General features: G+C 44.1%; 1 protein-coding gene and 1 long non-coding RNA gene across 3 annotated transcripts; one reads left to right on the top strand and one right to left on the bottom strand.

Moving 5' to 3' along the window:
- Positions 1-5,658: 5,658 nt before the first annotated feature.
- On the bottom strand, positions 5,659-13,053 carry LOC117666448 (uncharacterized). The gene is made up of 2 exons (XR_004591785.3): positions 12,936-13,053; positions 5,659-6,310 (listed from the first exon to the last, which is right to left on the bottom strand). It is a non-coding gene; the product is annotated as an uncharacterized LOC117666448 (long non-coding RNA).
- Positions 13,054-13,127: 74 nt separating this feature from the next.
- On the top strand, positions 13,128-26,439 carry HOXC11 (homeobox C11). 2 transcript variants are annotated; one of them, XR_004591784.3, is made up of 2 exons: positions 13,128-13,380; positions 26,137-26,227. XR_004591784.3 is itself a non-coding variant. In XM_034419096.3 (2 exons), exons 1-2 carry the CDS (start codon positions 23,903-23,905, stop codon positions 26,367-26,369), a joined length of 933 nt encoding a protein of 310 aa, XP_034274987.2. In that variant the 5' UTR covers positions 23,506-23,902; the 3' UTR covers positions 26,370-26,439. The 2 variants fall into 2 exon arrangements, 1 of the variants encoding a protein (XP_034274987.2); XM_034419096.3 differs by lacking the exon at positions 13,128-13,380 and adding an exon at positions 23,506-24,602 and having other exon boundaries at positions 26,137-26,439.
- Positions 26,440-26,921: the final 482 nt, after the last annotated feature.

Genomic DNA, 26,921 nt, shown 5'->3' with positions numbered 1-26,921 from the left:
AGAGTCCTACTTATTTCTCCGGGGACCGCAAAGCCAAAGGTTTCCCTCTCTCCTTCCCTTTAGCAGCAGCTGACCCGAGAATGCCTTTTGCCCTGATTCGGCTTTCTTGTTTGTCCTGTAGGGCGGGAGCCTGTGGTTTGTATGGAGTGTGTCCGGTCTTAAAACAGGGGAGGGGGAGGGGGAGAGGGAGGGAGGGAGGGAGGGAGGGGGAGAGGGAGGGAGGGAGGGAGGGAGAGAGAGAGAGAGAGGGAGGGAGAGGGAGGGAGGGAGGGAGGGAGAGAGAGAGAGGGAGGGAGAGGGAGGGGGGGAGGGAGGGAGGGAGGGAGGGGGAGAGGGAGGGAGGGAGGGAGGGAGGGAGAGAGAGAGAGAGGGGGAGGGAGAGGGAGGGAGGGAGGGAGAGAGAGAGAGAGGGAGGGAGAGGGAGGGGGGGAGGGAGGGAGAGGGAGGGAGGGAGGGAGGGAGGGAGGGAGAGAGAGAGAGAGAGAGAGAGAGAGAGAGAGAGAGAGAGAGAGAGAGAGAGAGATGCCCTTGAGCCACTGCAATATAATGTGATATAGGTATTGTGTAAATGAGATCAGGTAGCCTTGGCCGCGGCAGGGGTGGGGGGAACAGGACTCGGGCGTGAGAGTGGTTCAAGGCATCGGACTTACAAATATTACCCTAGATTTATTATCTCGAGGAAGCCGCCGTCGCAATCCTAACCGTCCCGGGTCTCCCGCCCAGCTCGCCACGCCTCGCAACCCGGGGCTAATGTTAACTCGCCGCCGCGGGGAGGGTGGGCTGGGGAAAGGTATTTGAAAGTGGGCGGCTTTACCAGGCGCTCTCGGCTTACAGTCGGCGTAAGCAGGCGCGATTAGGTAAATCCTGCCATCCGGGGAGGGAGAAGAAGGAGGCCGTACCCATAAGGGGCACTGGCTGCCTTGTTTAATATGCTATTTCACGGCCCCAAGGCAGTTGAGCTCTCCCTGCGCTTGGAAACCTCAGACATCAGCACACACACACACAAAGTTAAACCCAGGCTGTGCTCCTGAGGACCCAAGGCAATCCCTACTTCCCCATTTGAAGGAGGAAGGGGAGTGGGTGGGATGGAATGAGGGAGGGAGGGAGGGAGGGAGGGGCCGATCCACTAAAAACGAAGGCGCTGAAATATATGCAATATTCTCTTTCTGACTGAACTCAAGTATTCTTCTGTGTCGATTTTGTTCGTCTTGTGTTCGTCGCCGATGTGTGTGTGTGTGTGTGTCCGACGTCTCCCTCGGTCCTAGTCCTCGGCTAGTGGATTTCTCGCTGTTATTACATAGCTATCGCTCGCGGTAGAGTCCCAATGTAAATTGTTTCTTACCTCAAGCATATTATACGTAGGGCCTATGCAAATGCCTGTCATAGCACGTTTCCCCCGGCTTTATATAGTCATGTATTCTTTTCTTTTTTTCCCCTTTCATAATAATGATAAAGATGACCATAAATTGAATGTATTATTATGTGATTTCTGATAATAAATAAAATGGCTCAAATCTCCACTTGGTGATTTATTACCGAATGAGGAGGAATAAAAAAAGGTTAGTACAGTAGGGCTTTTTATAAAGATAATGAAACCTTTGGAGGCTTATGTAGAGAATATATTTTCCTTTTTAAAAAAAGTAATAGATACATAAACCATGTTGTTAAAATAGAGAAGCAGCCTCGGGAGCATCAGGCAATCCAAGAAGATAAGCAGAGGAAATTTATCTCAGTTGTTAAAAGTGCTTTAATGAGAATATATTGAGGGTGGGGGAGGGAGGATGGAATCCTTGCGCGTCCTGTTCTTGGAAAGATATATTTTAGAAAAAAAGTCTGGTCCCTAATTGGTGGTGGTGGGTGGGTAACAAAACATATGCCACAATTGAAACCTACCAGCCATTGATGTCTCTAAATGTAGAAAGACCTTAGATAAAGATGCGGCTGTCAGGTTTGCTAGGAGCGCTGTGCGATGTAAATGTGGGAAAGAAAGAAATATAGATAGGATGTGACCAAGAGTCCCCTGCATTATTCTTTTTAATTAGTCTGGCATGCCATTCCTTCCGCTGCTTCTCTACCGAGCCTGGAGCTTAAACGGAGTGGCGTTGCCCAGCTTGGAGGTCTTTGGGGGCCTCCCTGAGTTGTAGAAGAGAGGAAACCAATGCGTCCCCCCCCTTTTTTTATTTGATTTATATGCCGCTCTTCTCCAGAGACTCAGGGCGGCTTACAATGCGTTAAGCAATAGCCTTCATCCTTTTGTATATTTATACAAAGTCAGCTTATTGCCCCCACAATCTGGGTCCTCATTTTACCTACCTCAGAAAGGATGGAAGGCTGAGTCAACCTTGAGCCTGGGGAGATTCGAACTTGCAGTAATTGCAGGCAGCTGATGTGTTAATAACAGTGCTTTAGTCTGCTGCGCTACCAGGGCCTTGAACATGCACAGCACCTGAACACAAAGAGAGACACCCATAATGGCCTCGGGATATCCTTAAAGGAAAGTCAAGGCAGCAATTCCTCCTGTGGGATTCTGCCCCAGTTTGACCCTCTCCTAGTCCCTATATGAGGGCTCTGTGCTCACTTTTTCTCCCAGCTTCCGTTTTGCCCAGATCACAGGAATGGGGGGCTTTCTTGAAGAAACAAATCTGCATTCATTGGGGATGAAAGAGATTGTAGCAGACCAAATATTAAAGTCTGGCAATTGATTTGGGGGAGAATCCCTTCTTTCTCACCCACCCAGCCCCTTTATGATCTGACCTGCTGCCAATGCCTGGAAAACCTATCTGTGTGGCAAGGGGAATCTAAGAGTCACCGGGATCCAGAAAGTTAAGAGCTTTGGCCTTCAACAAAAAAGAAAAAGAAAAAGAAAAAGAAAAAGAAAAGAAAAAGGCATCCCTAACGTTTTGATTTTACTGGCTGAAATGTTAATTGATAAAATATCCCTTGGGCAAATAGTACTTTAAGTGGTGTGCGCAAGATCCTTCTGCCAGCATCTGCTCATTTAATTTAAAAGCATCTTAATCAGTACCCACAACCAGGAGCGGTGTTAAAACAGCCTCTCCAACAGCTGGAAGGACTATTTCAGAATTCGAAAAAACAAAACAAAACAAAACAAAAACCACCCCCTCCAGGGAAAAATACTCTAAACTATAGGATGAGGCTGCAAAACATATGCGTGTGTAAAATTAATAGGAATCTCTACAGGAGTTGGAAGGAGGGGTGAATCAACAGTTTAAAATATTAAATAAACATAGAGGCAAAAGAAGATGATATCCTTGCTCGAAGGTCTCTAGTGCCTTTTTAAGGTAAGGACCTACTTCTGCACTTTGACAGCTTGGTAGGGTTCAGCCCATTTCATTGAGCTTTCCCTCTCCATGGGAAACTTGTTGCTTTTTTCCCCTTTCAAAAAAAAAAACAAAAAAAAACAAAAAACCTTTCTCTGCAGCTCAGCCCTAAATAAGGCTCGGGATAAGTCACATAAAATCTTGACATTTTCAGCATGGTGCTGGTCCTGCAAACTTTGGCAGGAAAAGAGTTCCTGGTTTATTCTACTTAAGAATCTGGGAAGGACTGAAACAGGAGCTGGTGGTTTAAATTTTAGACTAGGGTAGTTTAGGAGCTCTCTCTCTCTTTTTTTTTTTTTTTCCCCTTGCCAGGACCTTAACCCAACAGTCCCCAACCTTTTGGGCAACAGGGACTGGTTCTGTAGAGAGTTCCCCCACCCCCATGGCCCAGAAGGGGCATGGTATCAGGTGCTGCCTGCATCCCATGGATGGGACTTCGCTTGTGCGAAGTCCCATCCATTCAGGTTTCTGGTATGCCGTGGGCCCGTAGTACCAGTCCACAGGCTCTGGGTTGGGGACCCCTGCCTTAACCCAACATAGCTATTTGGAGCAAGTTTTGCAAATGGGAAAGCTTTTGTGAATAGCTTGCATCAAGCCATCAGCTCAAGAAGAGGGCTAGGCCCAGCTACTGTCCTTGCACTCTGGTCCTGATCTGGAGGGGGGGAAGGGAAAGAGAGAGAGGGAGGGAGGGAGGGAGGGAGGGGGAAAGAGAGAGAGAGAAAGGACCGACTTCTCATGCAGAGCTCTTGCTAGATCTGTTCATGTTCACTGAGCACTGAGCCTCCACCAGAGCTGTGCTCTCTCTATATATAACCCACCCTTTTATTGTCATTATTATCACCGGCAGATTCATACTGGCAAACCTGGAAGTAGCCTCACAGGCCTCATAGAATTCTGGGTGAGTTACTTCCAAGTAAACATAGCAAGGGCCAGCAACTTCCACCGCAGGTCTTGCTTTCAAGTTTTCTCACTGAGAAAAAAAATAATAATCTAATAAATACAGTAAATGCGAGCAGACGCACTCCGCCTGATCCGCCAGGAGCTCTTATTCAGAGCCGTGAAAATCATCTGGAGGCTTTGCTTTTTGGCCTCCCCAGGATGCAGATTTCATGGACAAACTGAACGGTACCGTGTCCGCAGCTTCCACTTTAATTTCACCCTCCCGCGATGGGGGTAAAAGTTACCACCCAAACACCGCTTCCTCTCGGGTTCACTTTGAGGCATGTGGCAGCTGAGGACAGCCCAGAAAACAACCAGGAGGCTAAAGACCGTGCGGAAATCAGTAGGACCCTGGACCCTGGCCAACACATCTGAACGGTATATAGTAGCATAAATTGTGTAGAAAATTGTGTGTCGGTTCACCTTGAAGCAGGAATGCTCGGTTCCAAAGATGCTTAAGCGTTCATCCAAATAGATAAAACTTATTTATTACCAGTGAGTGGTTGGACAAATTGTTGCTAGCAGTAAAAATGCGTATTGTTTCCTGAGCCCGGCTGGGCTGCTGCTTCTTTTTATGTAGTAGTGTATTTCATAGCTCCGGCTTTAAAATGAATTCATTAGGAAGCGGAAAGTATATGTCTCTGGTGCCCATCCCGCCCACCCCATCTCTAGAATTGCTAGGAGTAATTCTGCTTTCTGGGGAAGAAGAGGGGGGGAAAAAAGACAGGGTGCTCATTAAGGCACTTTTTGCTGGGGTGGAAAATCCCCAAGAGGGGGACAATAAGAGTTCGTGGTTTTGATCTCTGAAGAGTCTTCACAGTCACATTTTTAATAGAAACGTTCCCCAAAGAGAGCCAAAGGGAGAGCTTACCTTTAAGGCAAAGCTTCTGCTTAAAGATGGTTTAAGCCTAGCGGACTATTAGTGCAGAGACTAAAGGGCTGTGTCTATTAGGTCAAAAGCATTCTTTGTGCTTGTTTTTAGGTATTCTGAAGTCAGGATATCTAATGGTACATTTAGAATTTTTAGAAGAATCACAATTTTAAAAACGACCTGATTCTCCTTTCTCTTCATATTACATTTTGTCATGCTCACTTTCATCTCAGAGCCTGAGTGGCGCAGCAGACTAATGCTACTGTTAAAGGTAGTATTTAGCTGCCAGCTGCCTGCAATTACTGTGAGTTCAATTCTCACCAGGCTCAAGGTTGACTCAGCCTTCCATCCTTTCTAAGATAGATAAAATGAGGACCCAGTTTGTGGGGGGCAATAAACTGACTTTGTATCAAATATACAAAAGTATGAAGGCTATTGCTTGACGCATTATAAGCCGCCCTGAGTCTCTGGAGAAGGGTGGCATATTAATCAAAATAAATAAATAAATAAATCTAAATGGAAGTTTATTTTGGGGGACCCCCCCCCACCATACAGAAGCAGAAACAGGTGGCAGCTTCTGCTGGGATGAGAGGCAAAAATGGATTTAAAAAAAAAAACCAGAAACCTATGCAATGAAGGAAAATATATTTTAATGTCAACCCCTGTAACACCAGCTGCTCTTTGGAAGTGCAGCTATAATACGGTTTGCCCTGCCGTGAATACTACTCTAACCCCCTCCCCATCGATCTGCCTTGCAATAAGCAGTCCCCAACTTACTATAGATGTGCTGAACTGTGGAAGAAGTGGAAGAAGCAGTCCATCAATCAGAAAAGAGGGGGAGGCAATTACAGAGACAGCTAGTCCAATCCTCTCATCCTTGTGCTTTGACAACCCCAAATTGAATTCCACAGGTCTAACTGCTGATAATTTGTAACGTGTTCAGGGCAGAAAAGAAAATTGAAATACTGTCTAGGGCACCTCTGAAATGTAAGGGTGCCTTATGAGGAGCATTGATTTGCTTAGTGTTGGCACATCTTGGGTTTGAGCTCCTTGGAAGACCCAGGACCCAGCTTTCAGCCTTTGATCCAGTGGTGACATTAAAAGGACAGCGCAAGGAGTCTCATTCTGCTTCTTTGGCATTTTGGAAAGAGCGGAGAGCCTGTGGAGAAAATGGAAAATACAATAAAGTTGTTGCTCCAAAAATTATATACACATATATACTTCAGATTCCTTTGCTCAATAAGCAATGGCTAAAGTCATTTGGTAATCATACATAACCATTTTCAAAGAGAAGATAGGAATAAGGCACAATTAAGGGTGGGCTGTATGAATACAAAGATGATAATGATGATGATGATGATTCTTAAAGGGACATGTGAATATATGCAAATACTAAACTAATTTTCTTTGACCATGTCACAGCTAAATAGTTATACAAAAAAATTAAATAGCAGTACTGTAGTATTTTTAATCACAGTAATCGACACCAACCAACTACACTTTTAAAAACATTAGCTCCCATCCCACTTTAGTGGAATTTAATCCTGGAATTTGCATTACCCTAGGAAGGAAGAAAAGGTGGGATAGTGGGGATCAGTGGAGTATATTCATAATGCATGAAAGAATAATTTGTACGCTGCTTCGAGATGGCAACGATGGGAAGTGATGTACAATGTATATGAAATGGATGTTTGTTTCAAAGGGTTAAACAGATGGTTTTAACTTGCCCGTTAAAATTATGCTTAGTTTTGTCTGCATTTTTTCAAATGTCCAGTGTGTATGGGGTGGAGAGGTGGGGAGAATAAGAAAATAATCTTAGGCACCTACACGCTCCTTTCTCTATTAACCTTGTAGCCCATAGCAGAAGACAGACTTGGGGATAAACAAAGTTCCTAACTACACCTTTGTTATTATTATTATTATTATTATTATTATTATTATTATTATTATTATTATGCTGCCAGTTGAATCTATGCAGTCCTGTAAGTGCCTACTCAGAAGCAAAATCCACTAAACTTAAGGAGTCTTTGCTCCTAACTCAACAATGCAATCTGGGCTTATCACTCAGAAAGCAGCCCCATCCTTTCAGTAAGACAAGATAGTTATGGTACAAAGTTTGTTCACGTCCCTGGGGCTTGCTCTCTGATTATTCTACAAAGAATTGCAGTGATATAGTACCATCTGGACCATGGGTGTCCAACCTTTTGGCTTGCCTGGGCCTCACTGGGTGAACAGGAATTGTCTTGGGCCGCATATTAAGTATGTAATACAGTTAATGCATATAAATAACAAATTTCCTTTACTTTTAAAAGATTTTTATTATTTTGTGAGACCCTATTGCCAGCTCTCTGGGGTTACATGCAGCCTATGGGCCGCAGGTCGGATGTACCTGTTCTAAACACGGCTGTTCAGTCTGAAAGGCCTAAAGCAAGATTGTATTCACACCCAGGGACCTTTATAGGGAAAGAAGAACTCAACTCAACTTTAGTCATAACTAAAGGCAGGCAAGCTTGATTCACAGGTGTCAAGAATGGAGATCCTGAGCCCCAGCGTTTTAACCAGAAATAACTCACATTAAGCTCACTGGAGGAGGAGGAGTGATTGACAGACATTGGGAAAAAGTCAAGATGAAAACCCATAGAACAGAGGTCTTCAAACTTGGCAGCTTTAAGACTGGTGGACTTCAACTCCCAGAATTCTCCAGCCAGCATAGCCGGCTGGCTGGAGAATTCTGGGAGTTGAAGTCCATAAGTCTTAAAGCTGCCAAGTTTGAGGACCTCTGCCGTAGAATATCATCACATGCCTTCTGTTGTGTCAGAAGCTGAGCTAAATTTTAGCCCACCTACGAACAACTAAAGAACCAGAAGACCGCGAGTTCCAGTGTTGCCTTAGATGCAAAGCCTCACCGGGTGACCTTGAGCCAGTCCCTTTCTCTTAGCCCTAAGAGGGAGACAAGGACAAACCACTTCCAAAAGACCTTGAAAAGAAAATTGCAGGAACTAGTCTAGGCAGTCACCAGAAGTCAATGCTGACTGGAAGGTGTGTAAGTATATGTGAATATGCTTAAATCCACATACACGTCAGTAAGAGAGATAGACTTTTGGAATTATTGCTCTCCTTCCTCTTCTCTTCATTCCCAGGTTCTGGAGGAACCTAATACTTTATTCCAAAGTGGATGATACCTGCCAAAGAAAATCAAACTCCCTTTGAAACTTTCCTATGATGTTGAGTACCCAGTGATGTTATCAGTGGAGAAATCCATTTTTTTTTTACTACCGGTTCTGTGGGCATGACTTGGTGGGCATGGTGTGGCTTGGTGGGCATGGCTTGGTGGGTGTGGCAGGGGAAGGATACTGCAAAATCTCCATTCCCTCCCCACTCCTGGGGGAAGGATATTGCAAAATCTCCAATCCCACCACACTCTGGGGCCAGTGAGAGGTGGTATTTGCCGGTTCTCCGAACTGCTCAAAATTTCCACTACCGGTTCTCCAGAACCTGTCAGAACCTGCTGGATTTCACCCCTGGATGTTATGCTTTTAAAGTGATGCATGCCATAACAGTCAATATGCTTACTTATTTTTTTTTTAACAGAGTATTTTCTTCACTTTTATAAGCATTGTTCATAAATACTCCATAAAGACAGAGCGAGCATAATTAGCAGTGTTTACCAACATATGCCACCCACGCTACCCTTGAATCCTTCTGATACTTTGGGACAGGGAAATAAATAGAATACGAGTAATTAGTTTTAAAGCAAAGCATTTGAAACGGAAAACTTATAGGTAAAGCCTAATGAACTGCAGAAGAGGTTTTTTAAAAAAAAAAAATCTAATTTTTATATGACTTGGTAGATAGCAGAGGGAGACACAGCAATATTTTACTGCCGGGAGAATAAATTAATTAATACGTCTGTAGCAACCAACTGCAGTGGCTCCATGGTTGACTGCATTTAAACGAGATATATGTATCAAGCCTCGCTGGTGTTGTTAACAAGAGTGATAATAAAGATGAAAAGGATAGGAAAGATAAAAAGATGGGCCCGTTTGTATTCCTTGCAGGAGCTATAAGGACCTGCTTAGATTTTTTTTTAAAGCAAAGCCTTGTTGTGTGATTACACTAACCAGCCGAATTCATGAATCAAGGCTGCTCCTGCTTAGAACAACAGCCCCAATCAGAATGTGTATACGCAGCTGTCTGTCAATTTAACTGCATTTGTCTGTACATTTATGCAATTACTTTAGGTGAATCTACATAAAGTTTACCCACAGAGTGGAGACACGCATATTCTCTCTCTCCCTCCCTCCCTCCCTCCCTCTCTCCCCCCTCTCTCTCTTTTTAATTTGATTTATATGCCGCCCTTCTCCGGAGACTCAGGGCGGCTTACAATGTGCTCAGCAATAGCCTTCATCCTTTTGTATATTTATACAAAATCAGCTTATTGCCCCCACAAACTGGATCCTCATTTCACCTACCTTAGAAAGGATGGAAGGCTGAGTCAACCTTGAGCCTTGGCGAGATTCGAACCTGAAGTAATTGCAGGCAGCTGGTCTTAATAACCAGTTTAATAACAGGGTGCCTTAGACCACTGTACTACCAAGGCTCTCTCTCTCTCCCTCTCCCTCTCTCTCTCTCTCTCTCTCTCTCTCTCCCTCCCTCCCTCCCTCCCTCCCTCCCTCTCTCTCTCTCTCTCTCTCTCTCTCTCTCTCTCTCTCTCACACACACACACACACACACACACACACACAATATGTTTGACAAATTGAAAGGAATGATTTGGTCCTTTAACATCTGATTTCAGTCGGGTGGTTGTTAGCCCCATAAACCATTTATACTTACTTCTGAAGCCTACTGAGCTCACCCAGGCAAGACCTGCTGATTTCCACTGCAAGACTGAAACAGGTGTTTAAATCTCTCCTCCTGAAATCAGATATTGCAGCACCACTGATTCCATTAACTCAGAAGTACATTAATATTTTAAATGGAGCTGCCCAAGTCTTCTGCTTAAAAAAATAAAACCACAGATCTGTATCTGGGAATAGGCCTGTGTGAATTTAAGGCTAATTTACTTCTCAGTAGTAGTATGGTAGTGTGTGCATAATGTTGCCTGGAGAACTTTTCCATAATTAAGTTTTTTTTTTTTAAATCCTTTTTATAGCATGGTCAGAAGACGGAACATCTTAATGTCTTTCTAGGTTTTAAATAAAACTACCGCTTCAGTGTGTCTTTGGCTAGAATGCTGATTGTAAATATATCAAAGCAAATTATTTGCTAAAATACATACATATACATACATACATATATATATGTATATATATACACACTCTTCTTCCCTCTCCCCACACTTAATAGAATAATAGGAATGCCTTTCTTATTATACAGTATTTAAAGATTTTTTAAGAATCCTAGCCAAAGTCAAAGGAGGAGGCAGAACAGCTTTAGCAGTGGTACCCAAGACTTTCTTTTATCTTCTCCAAGACACATGTTCATTGGCTAGGAGTGTATAATTTACAGGGCATGTGGAAATTCATTTCGGTGATGAAGAATAATTCATCTGTTATGAGGTTTGTGAACAGAATGATTATCATGCATCATTAGCACTATTTCATGAAAGGGAACAGGGGGAAATGAAATACTAATATTAAATAATGGCTCCAAATGCAGGCATCATCATCATTATTATTAGCATCAGGGTCTCTTTAGGAGGACATTACCTTGTGTGGCTTTCTCCCCTCCCCCACCCCCAAGGTGAAACAGGCAGCATATCTAAGCTTCTCAACTGCTACCTTGGCTTTCCTTCAAAATCCTCAAAGAACCAAAATGTCTGGGTACCGTTCAAGGAGGAGATATTCCCACACTGAGCACTTGTAAAACAAAAAAATAATAATTATGATGGTAATGGGCACTGTTTTTTTTCTTTTCTTTTCTTCCATGCCTCCATCAGCCTTAGAAACAATCAGGGGAAGAAATACTGCTTCCTCCCCCCCCCCAATACTTGTTGCACACCAGAATGCAGGAATGTAGATTGCACTCTTGCCAATAGTGATTATTGTAAATTAAAATTAATCTCATGGCTATTGCTTTCCGAATAAAACTACTTCTGAATCCAAAGGAAACCAAGAGGTTTGAAAGAAAGGTGGCAACTATTAGAATGTCAGGACTCTACCCATAGTTATTGGCATAGTTTCCAACTTAATCCCCCTCGTTTTTCTCATGCATGTAATACCTCTGTAAAATGAATGTTTTCCCAATGTGGTAGTGATGGGAGATGCTGGTCAGGAGCCCACGTTGACTAGAGACATGGAGGCAGATGACAGACACAAATAAGACTATTTATAAAACCTTAACAATCCACCCGTTCTTTCACCCTGCCTGTGTTGGCCTACCTTGTCAGGATTGCAAACACACTACTACAACTTCACTAACAGAACTCTGCTCTACCCTATCAGTGTGCCTGAACCAATGAAGTGAAGGACACGATCCAGCCCAAGCAAAAAGGCATTGAAGTCCCATGGAAATGAGTGTGTACATCTCTCTACACCAGCAAAGGAGATGGATGAAGTTACAGTACTGCCTTTTTCTGGGCCTTTCCCTCCCTAAGTTCCCTTCCTGATATCAGAGAAAGAAATCTTACTGGTTTTTTAAAAAAAATTGAGATAGCTTCACTTCACCTTGACCAAGACATGGACCTCCCAGCCTTCCCTATTCATTGAAACAGAGGAAAGTGTCTTTAAATAAATATTGTATACCAATAAATCTAACACCTCCCCATGTCCCCCCCCCCCTTTCCTTCTCTCTAATGGGAGACATTTTTCTCTGTGGATGTCTGGCATATGTTTGTGGGTGGGTGCAACTGGGTATTTGTCATGTGTGATAGGCATTCAGAGATACAGTAAACAGACCATTCCTGTGCTACTTTCTCTCACACACAAACAAATGTGGAACAGTCCTCATTACTGAATCCCTCCCACATTCAATGTATAATAAAGTGAACTTAATCTTATTCTCTGATCAGTTGCAAACTTTAACCACAGCTGTGAAGTAATTGAGGAAGGAAGGAAGGAAGGAAGGAAGGAAGGAAGAGGTGCCTGTTTCTTTTTCTTTGTTTTGGTATCAGTTTGGCTTAAATTCACAAAACCTTCTGTTGGTTATCACATTAACCTTTTCCCCCCCAGCCTCTGGTGCTGAAACTAGTATGAAAGCTTCCCACACTCCGGATGAAGGGACATGCAACTATTTGAGGGCTGAACTAAAAGAAGTGGCTCCCTCCCTCCCTCCCTCCATACAGCTCAACAGCCCCCCTACACACACTACTTCAAGGCCACATTCAACAACAAGAGTCCCCGGGGATTGGATCAACCAGGCCAAGTACTGGAGGGCCCTTCTGAATAGGCTTTTAATAAAGAAGCGGGTTGGCTTCCATGCCCCTCTTTCTTTTCTCCCTCCCTCCCTCCCTCCCTGTCTCTCCCATTCATCTTCCCCTGCTGGAGTTTAGAGAAAACGTTAACTCTCTTGCTGCAGTTTACAAATCATCAAAGGTATTGGCAGTTTTGATGACTTCCTTCCTTCCTTCCTTCCTTCCTTCCTTCCTTCCTTCCTTCCTTCCTTCCTTCCTTCCCTCCCTCCTCCCTTCCTTCCTCCTTCCTTCCCTCTCCCTCCCTCCCTCCCTTCCTTCTTCCTTCTTTCCCTCCCTTTTTGCCAGGCGGCTTCTGTTTACAACTGTCTGTCTCAGTGGGCGGGGGGGGGGGGGCCGCCATTACAAAGTGAAGGTCAAGTTAGCATCCTACCTTATATGGTAGACGGCGCTCCTCCATTTTCAGGGATTTGTCACAACTGCCCCCTTGCCTTTCTTACTGGAGTAAACATATGGGCTCCCTCTTCCTTGCTCTCTTTTCTTCCTGGTTTTTTTTTCCTTTCCCCTTTTCTTTCTGTGACATTCGAAGTCGCAGCGAGCAAGAGGAAAGCCAGGGGAAGGAGGGAGTGAGAGAGAACCTTTTCTGGGGACCAAAACCCCGGATCTTTTCAGGAGGACGGCGGCTCCGAAAGTTTCTTTCCCCCCCGCCCTCCCCTGGCCCCGTCCTTCTTGGATTGCAGACTTTGAAAACAAGCCGCCTTCCACCGAGATGCAAGCACCTCTGTCTGCCTGGGAGGAAAATCCAGCTTCATAAAGAAGAGCCCCGGGAGGGTTTAATAATGCCTCCCCCCCTTGTGGCGTTTCTTCCCGACCGCTCGGTAAGCAGAGGGACAAATTCAATAGGCGGGGAAGGTTTGGGGGTAGGGGTGGGGGAGAGAGTGAGTCAGTCGGGACGCTTAGTTTTCCATCTTGCAAAAGTCCAAGGCAACGCTGGGGTGGGGTTGGAGGGGTGGAGAGAGAGAGAGAGAGAGAGGGAGGGAGGGAGGGAGGGAGGGAGAGAGAGAGAGAGAGAGAGAGAGAGAGAGAGAGAGGAGGGGGGGGATTAGGAAGCGGGCCGTGGAGGTGGAGCTGGAGGTGGAGGTGGAGGGGGCCCCGAGAATCACTGAAGTTTTGAACGTGCGTGTGCACCTTCAAAGACTCGCTGTAAACGCGCGTGTGTGTGGAAACCCGGTGTACACGTACACTACCGTTCTACTTCTCCCGAGACAAAGGCCTCCTCCTAACAGGGAGACCTGCCAAAGATTCGGGGTCGCGAAAGCAGGGTTATTGGATTTAAAAAAAAAAAAAAAATTAGGTTGAATCGGGAAGGTAACACCGAGTCTGAAGTAGGGGTGTACTTGGGGGGGGGGCGAGGGGGAGCGGCCTAGAGGGAGAAAGAAAGGAGGAAAGAGCGGCAGCGAGAGGAGCACAGTGTAAGTTGCGTGAACGAGCAGGCGGCCCGGTTTTTTTTTCTTCTCTCTCTCTCTCTCTCTCTCTCTCTCTCTCTCTCTCTCTCTCTCTCTCTCCAAAGAGCGCGCTTTTTCCCACCCACCCCCTCTCCTCTCTTCCCAGTGGCGAGCTGTTCTCCGCGTGTGAAAGATAACTTGGGTTTTTACCTTCCTCTCGAGGAAACAATATGACCCTTTATGAAATATTGGCAGCAGCCACTTGGCCAACAAAAGAGGCTCGATTTAATCTATTACAGCCCCCGAGGCCATCCCATAATTTAAATTCTTCCTCTGTTCCTTCCTTGTCTTCTGTCTTGGTTTCCAAGAGGCAGAAAGCATGAGAGTTACTCAGACAATTGCTGGAGAACTCCTTGCGGTATCGGTGATAATTTATCAATAATAATAATAACACTGCTTTACTGGGCACAGCTTACATCCTGCGAGGAAACATTTAACACCGTCAAACATCAAAAATGGCCTACCCTGGCTCCTTGGGAAGGACTGGATAGGTTGGTAAAAATGCCAAAATCTAGTCTAAACATCTGGCTGACCATGTGACCAACCCATAACAATTCCAACCCCAGAACACATATAAATTCCCTTAAATCTTGGAGCTCCTTATGCTGTATTTCCTCAGAACCAAATTCAGAAAGTCCTCTTTTTTTTTTTTTTTTTGCCACATCCCAAAGTCCCAGAAAAGAAAGAACAAGGTTTTGTGGCATTTTGGTTAGTTTTAAATGAAAGGCTTGGCCTGTTTGGGTTTTCCTAATGAACCAACCCATCATTTAAAAAAAAAAAAAAGAGTCTGGTATGGAATACATGGAAGTTTATTTAGCCATGGTTATCATTAGTTCAGTATGCCCCATTTGTGCTATAAAGACGAACGAGTTTGGGTGGTTTGGTTCACCAAAAAAATCTATGGTTGGGCAAGGATGGAGAGCTGGCATGGATATTCTTTTCTGGATGAGTGAGGAGAAATCACAACCCACCATGCCAATTCGGTGAGTGACAGCTTTCAAAAGCACATTTAATCTATGCAGTGTGTGTGTGTGTTTCTGGTATCTTGCTTAGATTCAGGCCAGATGTACATTGCAAGTTTCATCAGCCCCGCACCGCCCCCCCCCCCCACACTTCTTCCCATTTTGTGTTTCCGGTTTGCTTTCATCTTGGTTAGTTTGGAAACTCCTCGGAAAGCAAGGACTTTTTTTCCCTGTTAGACCTGCCAAGCAGATGAGAAAAGGGAAAAAGAAAAAAAAAAAAGGAAGGTAGGTTATAATAGATGATGATGGATGGATGGATGGATGGATGGATGGATAGATAGATAGATAGATAGATAGATAGATAGATAGATAGATAGATGATAGATAATTGACAGACACAGACATAATAAAAAAAATAAAATCTTTTTTTCTCATCCTCCTTGTGTGATCTGACCTCTTGTCGCCTCTATTCTACCTGTTAACACAAAGTTAACACAAAGATCTAAACTCCAAAGGCCTTACTTTTTTTTTTTTTAGAGTTTTGACTTTAGTTGTTAGCATTTAAAAGTAGGCAAAAGAGGAAAGAAAGAAGAAGAAGAAAGCAAGGAGGTATATACAGCTGTAGATACTGCTTTTCGGTAATTACATGTGGGTCTTTACATTTGCAAACTCCTAGGTTAATCAACTCCAGCCTTCAAACAAGATTGTTCCACATGCAAAAGTGGAAAAATAAGCTTGAAGAAGTTGCTCGGTTGAACCTGGCAGAGGCTGGCAGGCAAATAGACTGATTGACTGTGTGGGTGCATAGTTAATTATTGAAAGGGGTGTAGGAATTCATTAAGATAGATTGATAGGTGGCAGTATTTAAAATGGAATGCATAAATCAGGACATTAAGGTCTAGTATAAATAAATAACCAATTCTGCTGTCTTAAAAAACAAACAAACTCAACTTTGCTCCCATCCTGATCAAATCATTGGCGGTGATCTGAAATATTGGCTGGGTGGTATGTTTTTGTCTGTTATCATTTGAAGGGATGGGCATATAGAAAAATATGTTTAAGCTCCTTTCTTAAGATCCCACGCCGGAGCCCCGTACTTTTTTCTTCTTTTTTTTAAAAAAAACACTGGCAAAGTGTTTCTTAGAAGGAGAAGGTTTCTTCCTTAGAAGGTTTCGTGACATCTTCCAAGATATGGTAATTATTAAATAATTGGCTGGATTAATCCAATCCCTCTTTTCCCTTCCTGCCCCTACCTATAGACCTCCTCTTACAAATATTGAAGAATATATTTGGTAGGGTAGTTTGGAACCACCATTCTTTAGAAGGCCTCTCAGAAGTTACATTATGTCCCACTAAACAATAACAACCCGTCCCAAATGTTTAAACATCTTGGGGGGGGGGGGAGAGAAAATAAATCCTTTAATTTAACTTGTTCTTCAGCTGCCCCACTTTCTCCTGACATACCAGAGCAGTAGCCATGAAGCTTCAGTCCTTCTTCAAAATAGGTCCGCGTGTACACAGACTGGGGGCGGGGGGCGGGGGGGCGGGGGCGGGATATAATATGCACACTTCGGGGAGAACGAGCCAGTACACGACTGTGCGCACGCGCACATGGCCCCATGCAAACAAAGAGACGGATATTTCGCAGGAATGAAATAATGTCAAATAAACAAATAAATAAATAAATAACATTTAAAAAACAATATCTCCAAACCGGTTTCTGGATTTGCAAGAGTGTCACTTTTTCACTCTCTCGGGCATTCTTTTTCGTTAGGCTATATAGTAAACGCGGGTTGATTCTAACACTGAGGATCCTACGTTGTGCACGAGGGGGGGGGGTACCCAAGGGGGGGGGGGAGAAAAGGAGAAGCCAGTGGAGAGTTTTAGCGTTTTTAACCCTATTTTAAAAAAAAAACCAAGCCCGAGATTTTACTTCCATCGTGTTAAGTCAAATGAAAACAGAGTTGCCTGTGGACAAAAAAAGAAAAGAAAAAATCAAAGCAGCATACAAATGAAGGGATGGGTAAATGTTTGTGGGTATCACTCTCTCTACCCAGAGAAAGTTCTAGAATGCATAAAGATGTAGATAAAGGGAGGGGTGGTTAGTTTTACCACCACGCCCAACCCCAAAGAATATATTTGCGATGAAGATTTTGGTTAAATTTCGTATTAGCATCAGCAACTTTTCTCTCTCTCTCTCTCTCTCTCTCTCTCACACACACACACACACACACTCCTGCAAAGAAAATAAGTCTTAATGAAAAGGCTGCTCGGACCAGGATATTTGCTGAGAAACTAACTTGAAAGAGATTTCAACAAGAGCCTGGTTGAGACCCTAAAGCAAGTTGACTGTATATGCAAGTTTTTTGTTTTTGTTTTTTGCATATACAAAGTTTCTTTGTGCCTGTTGTACAAATATGATTTCGCATGCTGGCTGGTTTGGAAAGGTTTGACTAGAGAATACGCTCTTCAACCATTTCCCCTCATTCCTCTTCTTTTTTTTTCTTTCCCCCCCATAAACCACTAACCAAATCAACTCAAATCAAATCAAACCTTTATTGTCAATGCACAACATGTGTACAATGGAATTGAATGAGCCTCCCTTGGTGCAGGTCCCTCCCCCCCACCCCTCAAACACAGAATACATCACAATAACTCAATAAAAAAAAAAGAAAAAGAAATCCCTAAACTCAAATAAGTAATAACTAGCACACATTCCCAATATACATATATGTATATATTGTATTATGTTATACCGGGGTATGAACATGTTGCACGTTTGCGCTAACCCGATTATTATTTTTTTAAGTGATGCTCTGTACCCTGAAAATAGATTTCATGGGTGAATGAATAGGTCTCCTTTGACTTGCTTACAAGATGAATTGTTGACAAATTCCAGTGGATGTGGCTTTGCAGCATGATATTTGAGGCTCTGTTTGTGCATGCGTGTGTGTGTGTGTGTGTATGCGTGGCATACATTAAATGCCCCCCCCCTCGTCCTCACTAGTTCTTAGTTCAACTCAGAGCCTACTCTTCCACCTACCGTAGTTAGCAGGCGGCTGGAACGTTAGGGTTACTTATTGAGGAAGTTACACGTGCCCTGTGGTTTTTAACGTTCTAAGCAAAGCTGTATCAAAGTGAGGGTTTTTTTTTTTTTTTTTTTGTATTGCCATATCTGCATTGGAATGCACGGAAGAGGGTGGGGGAACCACACACACACAGAGGATCCGAGGGGACGAGACAACTCCGAGTTTCTTACCCATCCCGGGACTCCATTTGCTCTTGACCCGATCACAACCAGCGGTCTGCATGCATTCATACTAGGGCTGTTAAGTGAGCATCTTCCTTTCCACTACCCAGCCTCTCCCTCCCTCCCTCCCTCCCTCCCGGTCCCTCAACCCTGCTCAGTGTGGGCTTTGCGTGTGGGATGCTGCTTATCAGCTTTTATCTTTATTGGGTCCACATGATTTTGAACTTGCAATCCAGCCTCTCTGAAAGAGCTCGGCCTGCCTCTCGCCTTCTATCTTGGAACCGTATGCTGCTTATGAAGTCATCTTTAGTTGGCTGGCTCCCATCCAATTAAATTTATCTTTGACATTGGAGGGCAATAATATTTTCCAACAGCTTCCTTCTTGTAGCTATTGTCTTCTGGTCCTCGATTCCTTAACTGTACGGCTTCGCTAGTCTTTCTAATACCCGCAAGGTTTGCAATTTGATTTAAATACTTGGAATTTTTCCCCCTTTTTTCCCCCTCCTTGGGAAGTAATTACTCTGTTGCTGCGCCAAAACTGCAATATAAAAGAAAAGCAATCAAATGCCAGACTGTGATTCCAAACTCATTTATTTGCAAGCCTCTTCCACTGAAATCATTGGGCCTTAGTTCAAGGCACAACTGTGAGATATGTAGTTCATAAAGGCGTCCGAAAATGGGGGAAATTATTTGGCCTGATACAAGGCAGGAGAAAATAGTTCCTTAACGCAGGCTGACCGGTGCCGGTTCCCAAATTATGACAATGATTATTTGTCGACATAATCATCTGAGTTATCTAAAGCAAAAGGAAGTGTGTTCAGAGTAGTATCTAGCATTCTCTTGGAAAAAGCCTGCAAGTGTTTTGTTTTTTTTTAATGCTGAAAAGGCAAGCGCTATTTTCTTTTCTTTTCTTTTTTCCCCCCTTCTCTCCTGATTTCTCCTTTTAAAAGCACTCTGCCTTGCACTGCTTGAAAGCCTGTGATTAATATGCTTGGAGAGGTGACTGGACCACAATCATTTTAATGGATAACATTTAAGGTGCCTACAGACTCCATACCACATTTGCTAATATCAACCAAAGAACTCTGGAGGAAAAAAAAAAGTTGTTATCAGATTGGAGTGGGAAGTTAATAAAAATAGGTACAGGAGAACATGAATTTATTTATTTTTCTCGCTATCCTGGAGAGACCCATTTACTGGCAGCACGTGTTTGTAGGTCCTATACAAATTCATCCTCTGCGTGTTATAAGGGTCAGACTCAACTTCCTTTAACATATACAAACAACCCCAGAACTCAAGTCTGGCCATTCAGCCTGCTGCAAGGAAAATGGGGCCTTGCTTCTTTGAAGGCTGATATTTGTGAGAAAGAAGGAAAAAGAAAGAGAGAGAGAGAGAGAGAGAGAGAGAGAGAGAGAGAGAGAGAGAGAGGGAGGGAGTTTCCTACAAAGTCTTGTCCAAGCTGAACTATCTCACTCATGTGTCTTTAAAAATAATTTCAAAAAAAAAAAAAAAAAAAAAAAAACCCGCTAGCATGTGTTTAAGCAGGCTCATCCTTAGGTCAGAAAATGAATTGGCAGGAGAGGATGGAAATGTACCGTTGTATTAACATAGCAATTTCATGCAATGCAATATTGAAAGAGCCATAAACAACCAGCTGGCTGTAGATATACACATTTAATTGCATACACGAAGCCTGGCTTGAAAAATGACAAAATTGCTTCCTCTTTTTATTCCACCTTCCTTCCTTCCTTCCTTCCGTCCTTCCTTCCTTCCTTCCTTTCTTCCTTCCTTCCTTCCTTCCTTCCTTTTCTTCCTTCCTTCCTTCCTTCCTTCCTTCCTTCCTTCCTTCCTTCCTTCCTTCCTTTTCTTCCTCCCATTTTACGAGGAGCAATGAAATCTATTTTATTTTATTTTTATTTTATTTTATTTTTATTTTATTTGATTTCTATATGTTCTAAACGTTATTTTAAAATAACGTTTGCATCAGGCTGTCCTTTATTTCTTAACAGTTAGAAAAAAAGGGTCCTAAAATGGTTTGTAAAAAGTTGGGTCGGCTGCAAAAATAAAATCTCTCAAGGATGAAAGCATTTCAGCGGACCTTGCAGTTTATTCGCCATATATATATTTGTGTGCATTGGGCCTTTTTTTCCCCTCCTTTTTTTCTTTTCTTTTCTCTCTCTCTCTCTCTTTTTTTTTTTTTTTTTGTTTAAGTGGAAACCAAAAGGAATGTGAGACTTCCAGCCTTCATTCTTCTGTTTTATGGTAGTCAGGGAATTGACTTTGCTGGTTCAAATTCAAGGGCTCCACAGCTGTCTTCTCCGTGTTTCTTCGCAGGAAGCCGACAAATCCTATACTTTAAACCGGGCATTAAAACAGGCCACAGCGCTGGGCTTGTTCAAACTTATATCTACCTATTAAGAGCAGTAAATTATCCACACACCTAGAGGAAAGAGCCTCAGACATTACTCCCCACATACTTTTAGCCACAAACCTTTAGATCTCTTCCACCAAAAGAGTTGAATAAAATGGGGAAGTAATTCTACCCCAAGTACAAAACTGAGGAGGGGGAGAAAGGGGGTCTGGTCGACCGCACGCTGCCTTTGGATCAGATGTGGAATGGAGCATCTTTCCCAGTCAGCCTTACTGAAAATATCACCGCCCTGCCGGGGCAGGTTTCGGAGTGTTAGAGGGGGTGGGGGTTGAGGAAGGCATGAATGGATGAGGGATAATAAGCCTTGTAAACAATACCTTTAATAGTGTGCTGTACCTATGAATATTACTCTATAAAAGACAAGGGGAAGGCTCCCTGATGCTTTAATGGACAGCTGGGAGAGACCAAAAGAAGTCTCCCAACTCCTCAAAGTAAGGCTTAAGAAATGGAGATTGGCATCAATGGCCAAACACAGGACGTCCTTTACATCCTGGCACAGGGGTGCCCTCATAATATGACAGGGGAACAATGGATGTGTCTGGAGCGATTTAGAAAACTACTTATCCAGAGGAAGAAGTTTGTAAAACAGCCCAAACACTAAAATCGTATCTGGAGTGAGGGCAGCATTGTAGGCAAGTTTTAATCTTTTGCCTTACGAAATGCTGCAGACACACTCACACACACACTTGACTTTGCTCCAGCTTATCTTGAAAGGTCCCTAATAAAGTATGTGGTGGCACGCTTTCCGGACACGCACATTTTATTCAAAATAGCTATCGGGTTCCTGATTTTTGACTGCCATAAAACTAATAGGGGACCTCCTCCTTTTACAATATCAGTGAAGGCTCTGAATTGAAAAAGGCTGCCAGTGATGCCATCTTGGCTTTAGATGGCATGCCTCAATGCCAGGTGTGCCATCATGGGAAGGATTCTTCAGTCCACATCCCGTGTCCCCCCCCCCCCTTCTTACCACCACTGCTACCACCCCTCACATTAACAAGGTTTTGGTCTTTTATGAGACATGGTCCATCAAGCTGATCTCTTTCTTGTTGTAAAATAGTTTGCTTATTAACTGCAGTTCCGTTTGGCTCTACGCTGAAACCTTCCCAGAAAAAATACTCCTGCAAACCAGGTTTGCCTTGCCAACTAGCCCTTCTCTGTTGCTTTGAAAGACAAGAAAGGTGATCCTAATCAAAATACATCAGTGAAAATAAATCAAAAGGGTAAATCAGGCCATCTTTGTCTTTTTCTAGAAGTGCATTTTAAAAGATTCACACCAGCCTATCTTCCATAGAGGAAAAATTTCCTTGCCAACAGTGCACAGACAACATTCTTAATGTATTATTTTGTAAACCGGCTACTACAATTCTGGATTTTCCCATTTCTTCCTGTGACTTTAGTTTCCTACAACACGTATTGACAGGATATCACTACTAAAGTCATTTTACTCTTCTGATTCTAAGTGAATTTTCTTATGGGGCTTTTAAACTGTCCAAAAGTGGAGCCAGTGATGGCAATAAAGGCAGGAGGATTTTATTTAAACAAAGTAAAATTGTAGGTGATTCCCTCCTCCCAACCCATCTCACTTCCCAACGGTGGAACAGACTGAAAGAACAGAATGGAGCAAACAGAATCAGCAAGAAGTAAATTAAAGAGGACAAACATAAAACTTGGGAGGGGAGGAGAAAGGGAGGAAATAACAAAGAGGCAAGAGAATATTAGACAGCTCTGCTCTTTCTATTAAACAAATGTAGCCTGCAGCTTTGACAATACCTAAATATATATATATTCTTCATTTTACTTTAAGCAGCAAATCAAGTCCACGTTCATTTAAAAAAAAACATCTCTTTTGGATGCTTTTATGGATATATGAGTCACCTCATCCAACTGCCCATATGTTTTATATATCTTTTATCATAGTTTCCTGAATTAATATTGGGGGAAGGGAACTATTGTTTGAGAGTCACTGGAAATGTCAATAACGGCACTCGCTTCCCAAATATATCTTCTTTCAGCTTTAAATCGTGGTGTGATACAAAATGAGAAGAAAAATATCCAAAGGAGGGATACAAGGACAAATGACTTTAATAAAACTCCTTAATTTCTATCACACATCCCTCTCCCCCAATTTAGCTGACCAAATAAATTTACAAGACACGGTGAACATATATTGATTGACAATAAACACTTGCATTAAATATTCACTCTACTTCTCTTACCTGATAAATATTTAACCAAACATTTTTTTAAAAAAAAACACAGGCTTCTGATCCTTTATCAGTCCTTATCTTAAATAATCGGTTCTTCATTTTGAGCTGGCCTCTTTCATACTGGGCTTACTTTACTCTTTCATCTAGGCCTCACCAGATTCCAGTTTTGGATTTCCATCTCTGGCAAAAGTTTTAAAGTTTACACCACCACTCCACCACTCCCCTCCGGCTGCCAAAGGATATTTCCTCACGGTTTCTGCCTACCTGAGATGCTGCTAGAGCAACCAGGCGATCCATCAGTGGGGAAGGCCAGGGGCTAATTGCTCCCTCCTTTCTCTCTGTCCCCCTACCCTCCTGGGCAAGATGCACAGCGAATGTGGCTGCAAGCCTCGCTCCCAAATGGAGACCTTGAGAAATATTTGAAAAACTTACTGAAGAATCTTTATCCTCTCCTCTGAGCTTCTAGTAATTCAATCTCCATTAAAGGGGGAAAGGAAAAGGGGGGGGGGGAGAGAGAGATAATCCAGCACTTAAAATATGACTAGCATGGGAAAGGAACACACATGCGGGGGGGGGGGGAGATTACAGTTAAAGCCTTGGATAGACCCTCCCACCCCCCCCTCACTCCCACGCTGCTACCCCACATCGGAATCCCCCACCCGAACCACTGAAAGCCAAACCCAAAAGGGGAGAGGAAGAGGAAGAGAGAACTTTCTAAAGCCACCCCTTGGCGTCTGCTCTGAATGCTGACAAGGGGTGTGTTGCCTGGCAGACCGCGGAGACAAATTCCGCGATTGATTTTCATAATGTTTCTGCGGTGTTTGAAAACCAATCGTTTGAACCTCTGAGATCTTTACCTAAGTGAACCACTCCTACGCTTCCAAGTGCTTCACAAACTGATATATGGCAATATCTACTTTGGATCACGTGTCCCGGAGAGCGCGACTAAGACGGATAGCGCGTCATCTCGCCTTCCCAAATTTTTCCCCCTCTGCACCTCGGATCCCCAACCTCTATCTATAGGAGCGAGAAAAGGAGAAAGATGTTTAACTCGGTCAACCTCGGGAACTTCTGCTCCCAGTCGCGCAAGGAGCGGAGCGGCGACTTCGGGGAGCGAGCAGGTTGCGCTTCTAACCTCTACCTCCCCAGCTGCACCTATTACGTCCCCGAATTTTCCACCGTGTCATCCTTCCTGCCCCAGGCCCCGTCTCGCCAGATCTCCTACCCTTACTCCGCCAACCTCTCCCAAGTGCAGCCCGTGCGCGAGGTCTCCTACGGGCTGGACCCCTCGAATAAATGGCACCCTAGGAGCGGTTACGCCTCGTGTTACTCCGCCGAGGAGCTGATGCACCGGGACTGCCTCCCGCCGGCCACCATGACCGAGATGCTGATGAAAAACGAGAGCGCCTACAGCCACCACCACCCCCCCAGCGGCAACCCCCCGCCGCCCACCGGCTTCTACTCCGGCGTGAACAAAAACAGCGTCCTGCCGCAGGGCTTCGACCGCTTTTTCGAGAACGCCTATTGCGCGGCCGACAACCCGCTCGAGGGCTGCCCGCAGAAGGCTCAGAGCAAGCTGGAGAGCGACCCCGCCGCCGCCGCCGCCGCCGCCGAGCCCACCGCCCTGTCATCCCGCGGCGAGCAAGGCGTCGACCCGGAAGACGAGGAGGAAAGCACCAACCCGGCTTCTTCAGCCTCGTCTTCCTCGGCCAACAAGGACGCCGGCAAAGCCAGCAGCGCCAGTAGGTAGCGCGGGAGCGGAGCGGAGCGAGCGCCGCGGCCGTAAAAACGGGAAAGGTGAAGGGAACTAGCCCCGCTGTTTTCTGTCGGCCAGGTTTTTTATGTGGAGTTTTTATAAGCATTCAAAGGGGTTTTATGATAAGCTGCAAAGCTGGGTCTTGCAACGGGAGGAATGTTTACGAGGGGAAAACGGCTTCTGGGAGAGAGAGGGAGACGGGGGGCGAAAGACCCAGGCTCTCTCCCCCCCCCAACCCCCCCAACCCCACCCCCAGTCGGGGAAATTTGAAAAGCCCACCGGGGTGACAAATATTAACTTTGATCGTGAACTTATGGGGATCGTTTTCACGGGATTTGAGGCCAGGCTTTAGAGAGGGTTGGGGGGGGGGGGTTAGAAGTAAGAATTTCCTTTCCTCCCGAAAGGCGCAGGTGGGCGAGATGATTATGATGATGATTATAATTATGTTTTTTTTAAAAAAAGAAATACACGTGTGTTCTGTATGTGTGTATAAACACAGGGAAGAGCAACACCTTCACGTCCCGACCACAAAGTTAGGCTTGCTTTGCTTGCCAGATGTCACTGATCTTTCTCCAAAGCCCAGGCTAAACTCCCTTTTTTTTTTTTTCCATTTCTTTATGCAGTTTTACTTTGTTGCTAAAAGTACTTTGCTGACATCTGAAATCACACACAGACACGCACGCGCGGCTTTCCCCCCCCCCCCCACAAAACAAAACAAAACACAGATAGGACATCTCAGAGACTGTACACGCCCCCCCCCATCCCACCAACCACCACCCTCGCATAAGGCATACATTTATGGTTCTTCTTTGAAAAACGTGGATCGAAGCAATTGATCAGACATGTGTCCTTACCGCCATCGATTTTCATTCATAACAAGTGAATGGGACGGTAAAATATTGTAGGGGCTGCCTGCCGCGCGTCCAGGTTTTTATTTGCCACTCGAGTGCCTGGATTGGGGGGGGGGGAGTGTTTCCTTTCTCCCCTGTTTCTTGGGCGGGGATTCGGTTTTAAGATCTGTAGCTTTGATTTTCTTTGTGCGTGAAAAACGTGTGTGTGGAGGGGTTAATCAGAAGCATAAGCAGAGAGCCTGCCTTGTCTACTCTGCTCCACTCGGAGTCGGGCTGGTCCTGAACAGGGCAAGACTAAGGGAAAAAAAAAAAAGGAGGAAATAAAGTCTATTTCCCAGCAGTATTGCAGACGCCTGAACTCTTTCTTGGCTCTTATTCCGAGGGCCGAGAAGCGGAGGGTGGCAAATTGTCCTACGTTTAAAAAACTGAGCGGGAAAAATTACCCACATGGTTGTAATATGTTGCAGACGTTTTGTTGGCAGAAGCGTGTGTGTTTGTGTGCGTGGACTGTGGAAGGACTCGTGTGCAAGTGAGCTCTCGTTTGGGGGGGGCGGTATGGGGTGAGTGGGGGGGGAGAGAAAGGTTAGGATTTTGCAGGATACTTTGTTGTAGCTGCTTTTCCTGCCTTCTGGTGGTATTTTCTCTCTCGCTTTCTTTTCTCCCTCTAAGGTGCCCCCCGTACGAGGAAGAAGAGATGTCCCTATTCGAAATTCCAGATCAGAGAGCTGGAAAGGGAATTTTTCTTCAACGTCTACATCAACAAAGAGAAAAGGCTGCAACTGTCTCGGATGTTGAATCTCACGGATCGACAGGTTAAAATTTGGTTTCAAAACAGAAGGATGAAAGAAAAAAAACTCAGCAGAGACCGCCTGCAGTATTTCTCGGGAAATCCCTTATTGTGAACTTTCTTTTTATTTTATTACCCTTTTGTAAACAAAAATTAAAAAAATTAAACAAAAAACAAAACAAAAACAAACCACAACCACCCCTCTGCTCGTTGAAGTATTCTGTGTATGAAGAAGAAACAATGTTGCAAAGTACGGTTTGACTTGGCAGCGGAGCCTGGAAACAACCCCTGAGTTTTAAAAAAATTTTCCCCCCCTTCCTTAGATTTGTATTTTGGGGGACAGTTTGGGACATGATTTTTTTTTTAAAAAAAAAAGTCTTGTATAGCCCCTTCTACCTTTCCCTAAACCTTGAAGAAGACTGACTATTTCTATGAACTTCTAATGAAATGTTTCCTTCTGAAGAATGGGAATCCGATTCGTCCTCGTCGTCGTCGTTGTTGTTATTATGATTATTGTTCTCCTTTTTCATCACCATCCTTCAGATCTCTCATCTTCTCCATCCTTTGGAAGAACCTATTGAGTTCTTGTTCCGAAAATGCTTTGTGATTGCCCTGATTTCTGATATGCAGGTTGTTGACGCTGTGCTTTCTCAAAACATCTCCCTAC

Source organism: Pantherophis guttatus, chromosome 2 (assembly GCF_059756535.1).
Source record: "Pantherophis guttatus breed Tessera chromosome 2, ASM5975653v1, whole genome shotgun sequence".
Lineage (NCBI taxonomy): Eukaryota > Metazoa > Chordata > Lepidosauria > Squamata > Colubridae > Pantherophis > Pantherophis guttatus.
The sequence above is the reverse complement of the archived record's forward strand: the minus strand, read 5'-3'. Positions and strand labels throughout refer to the sequence as shown.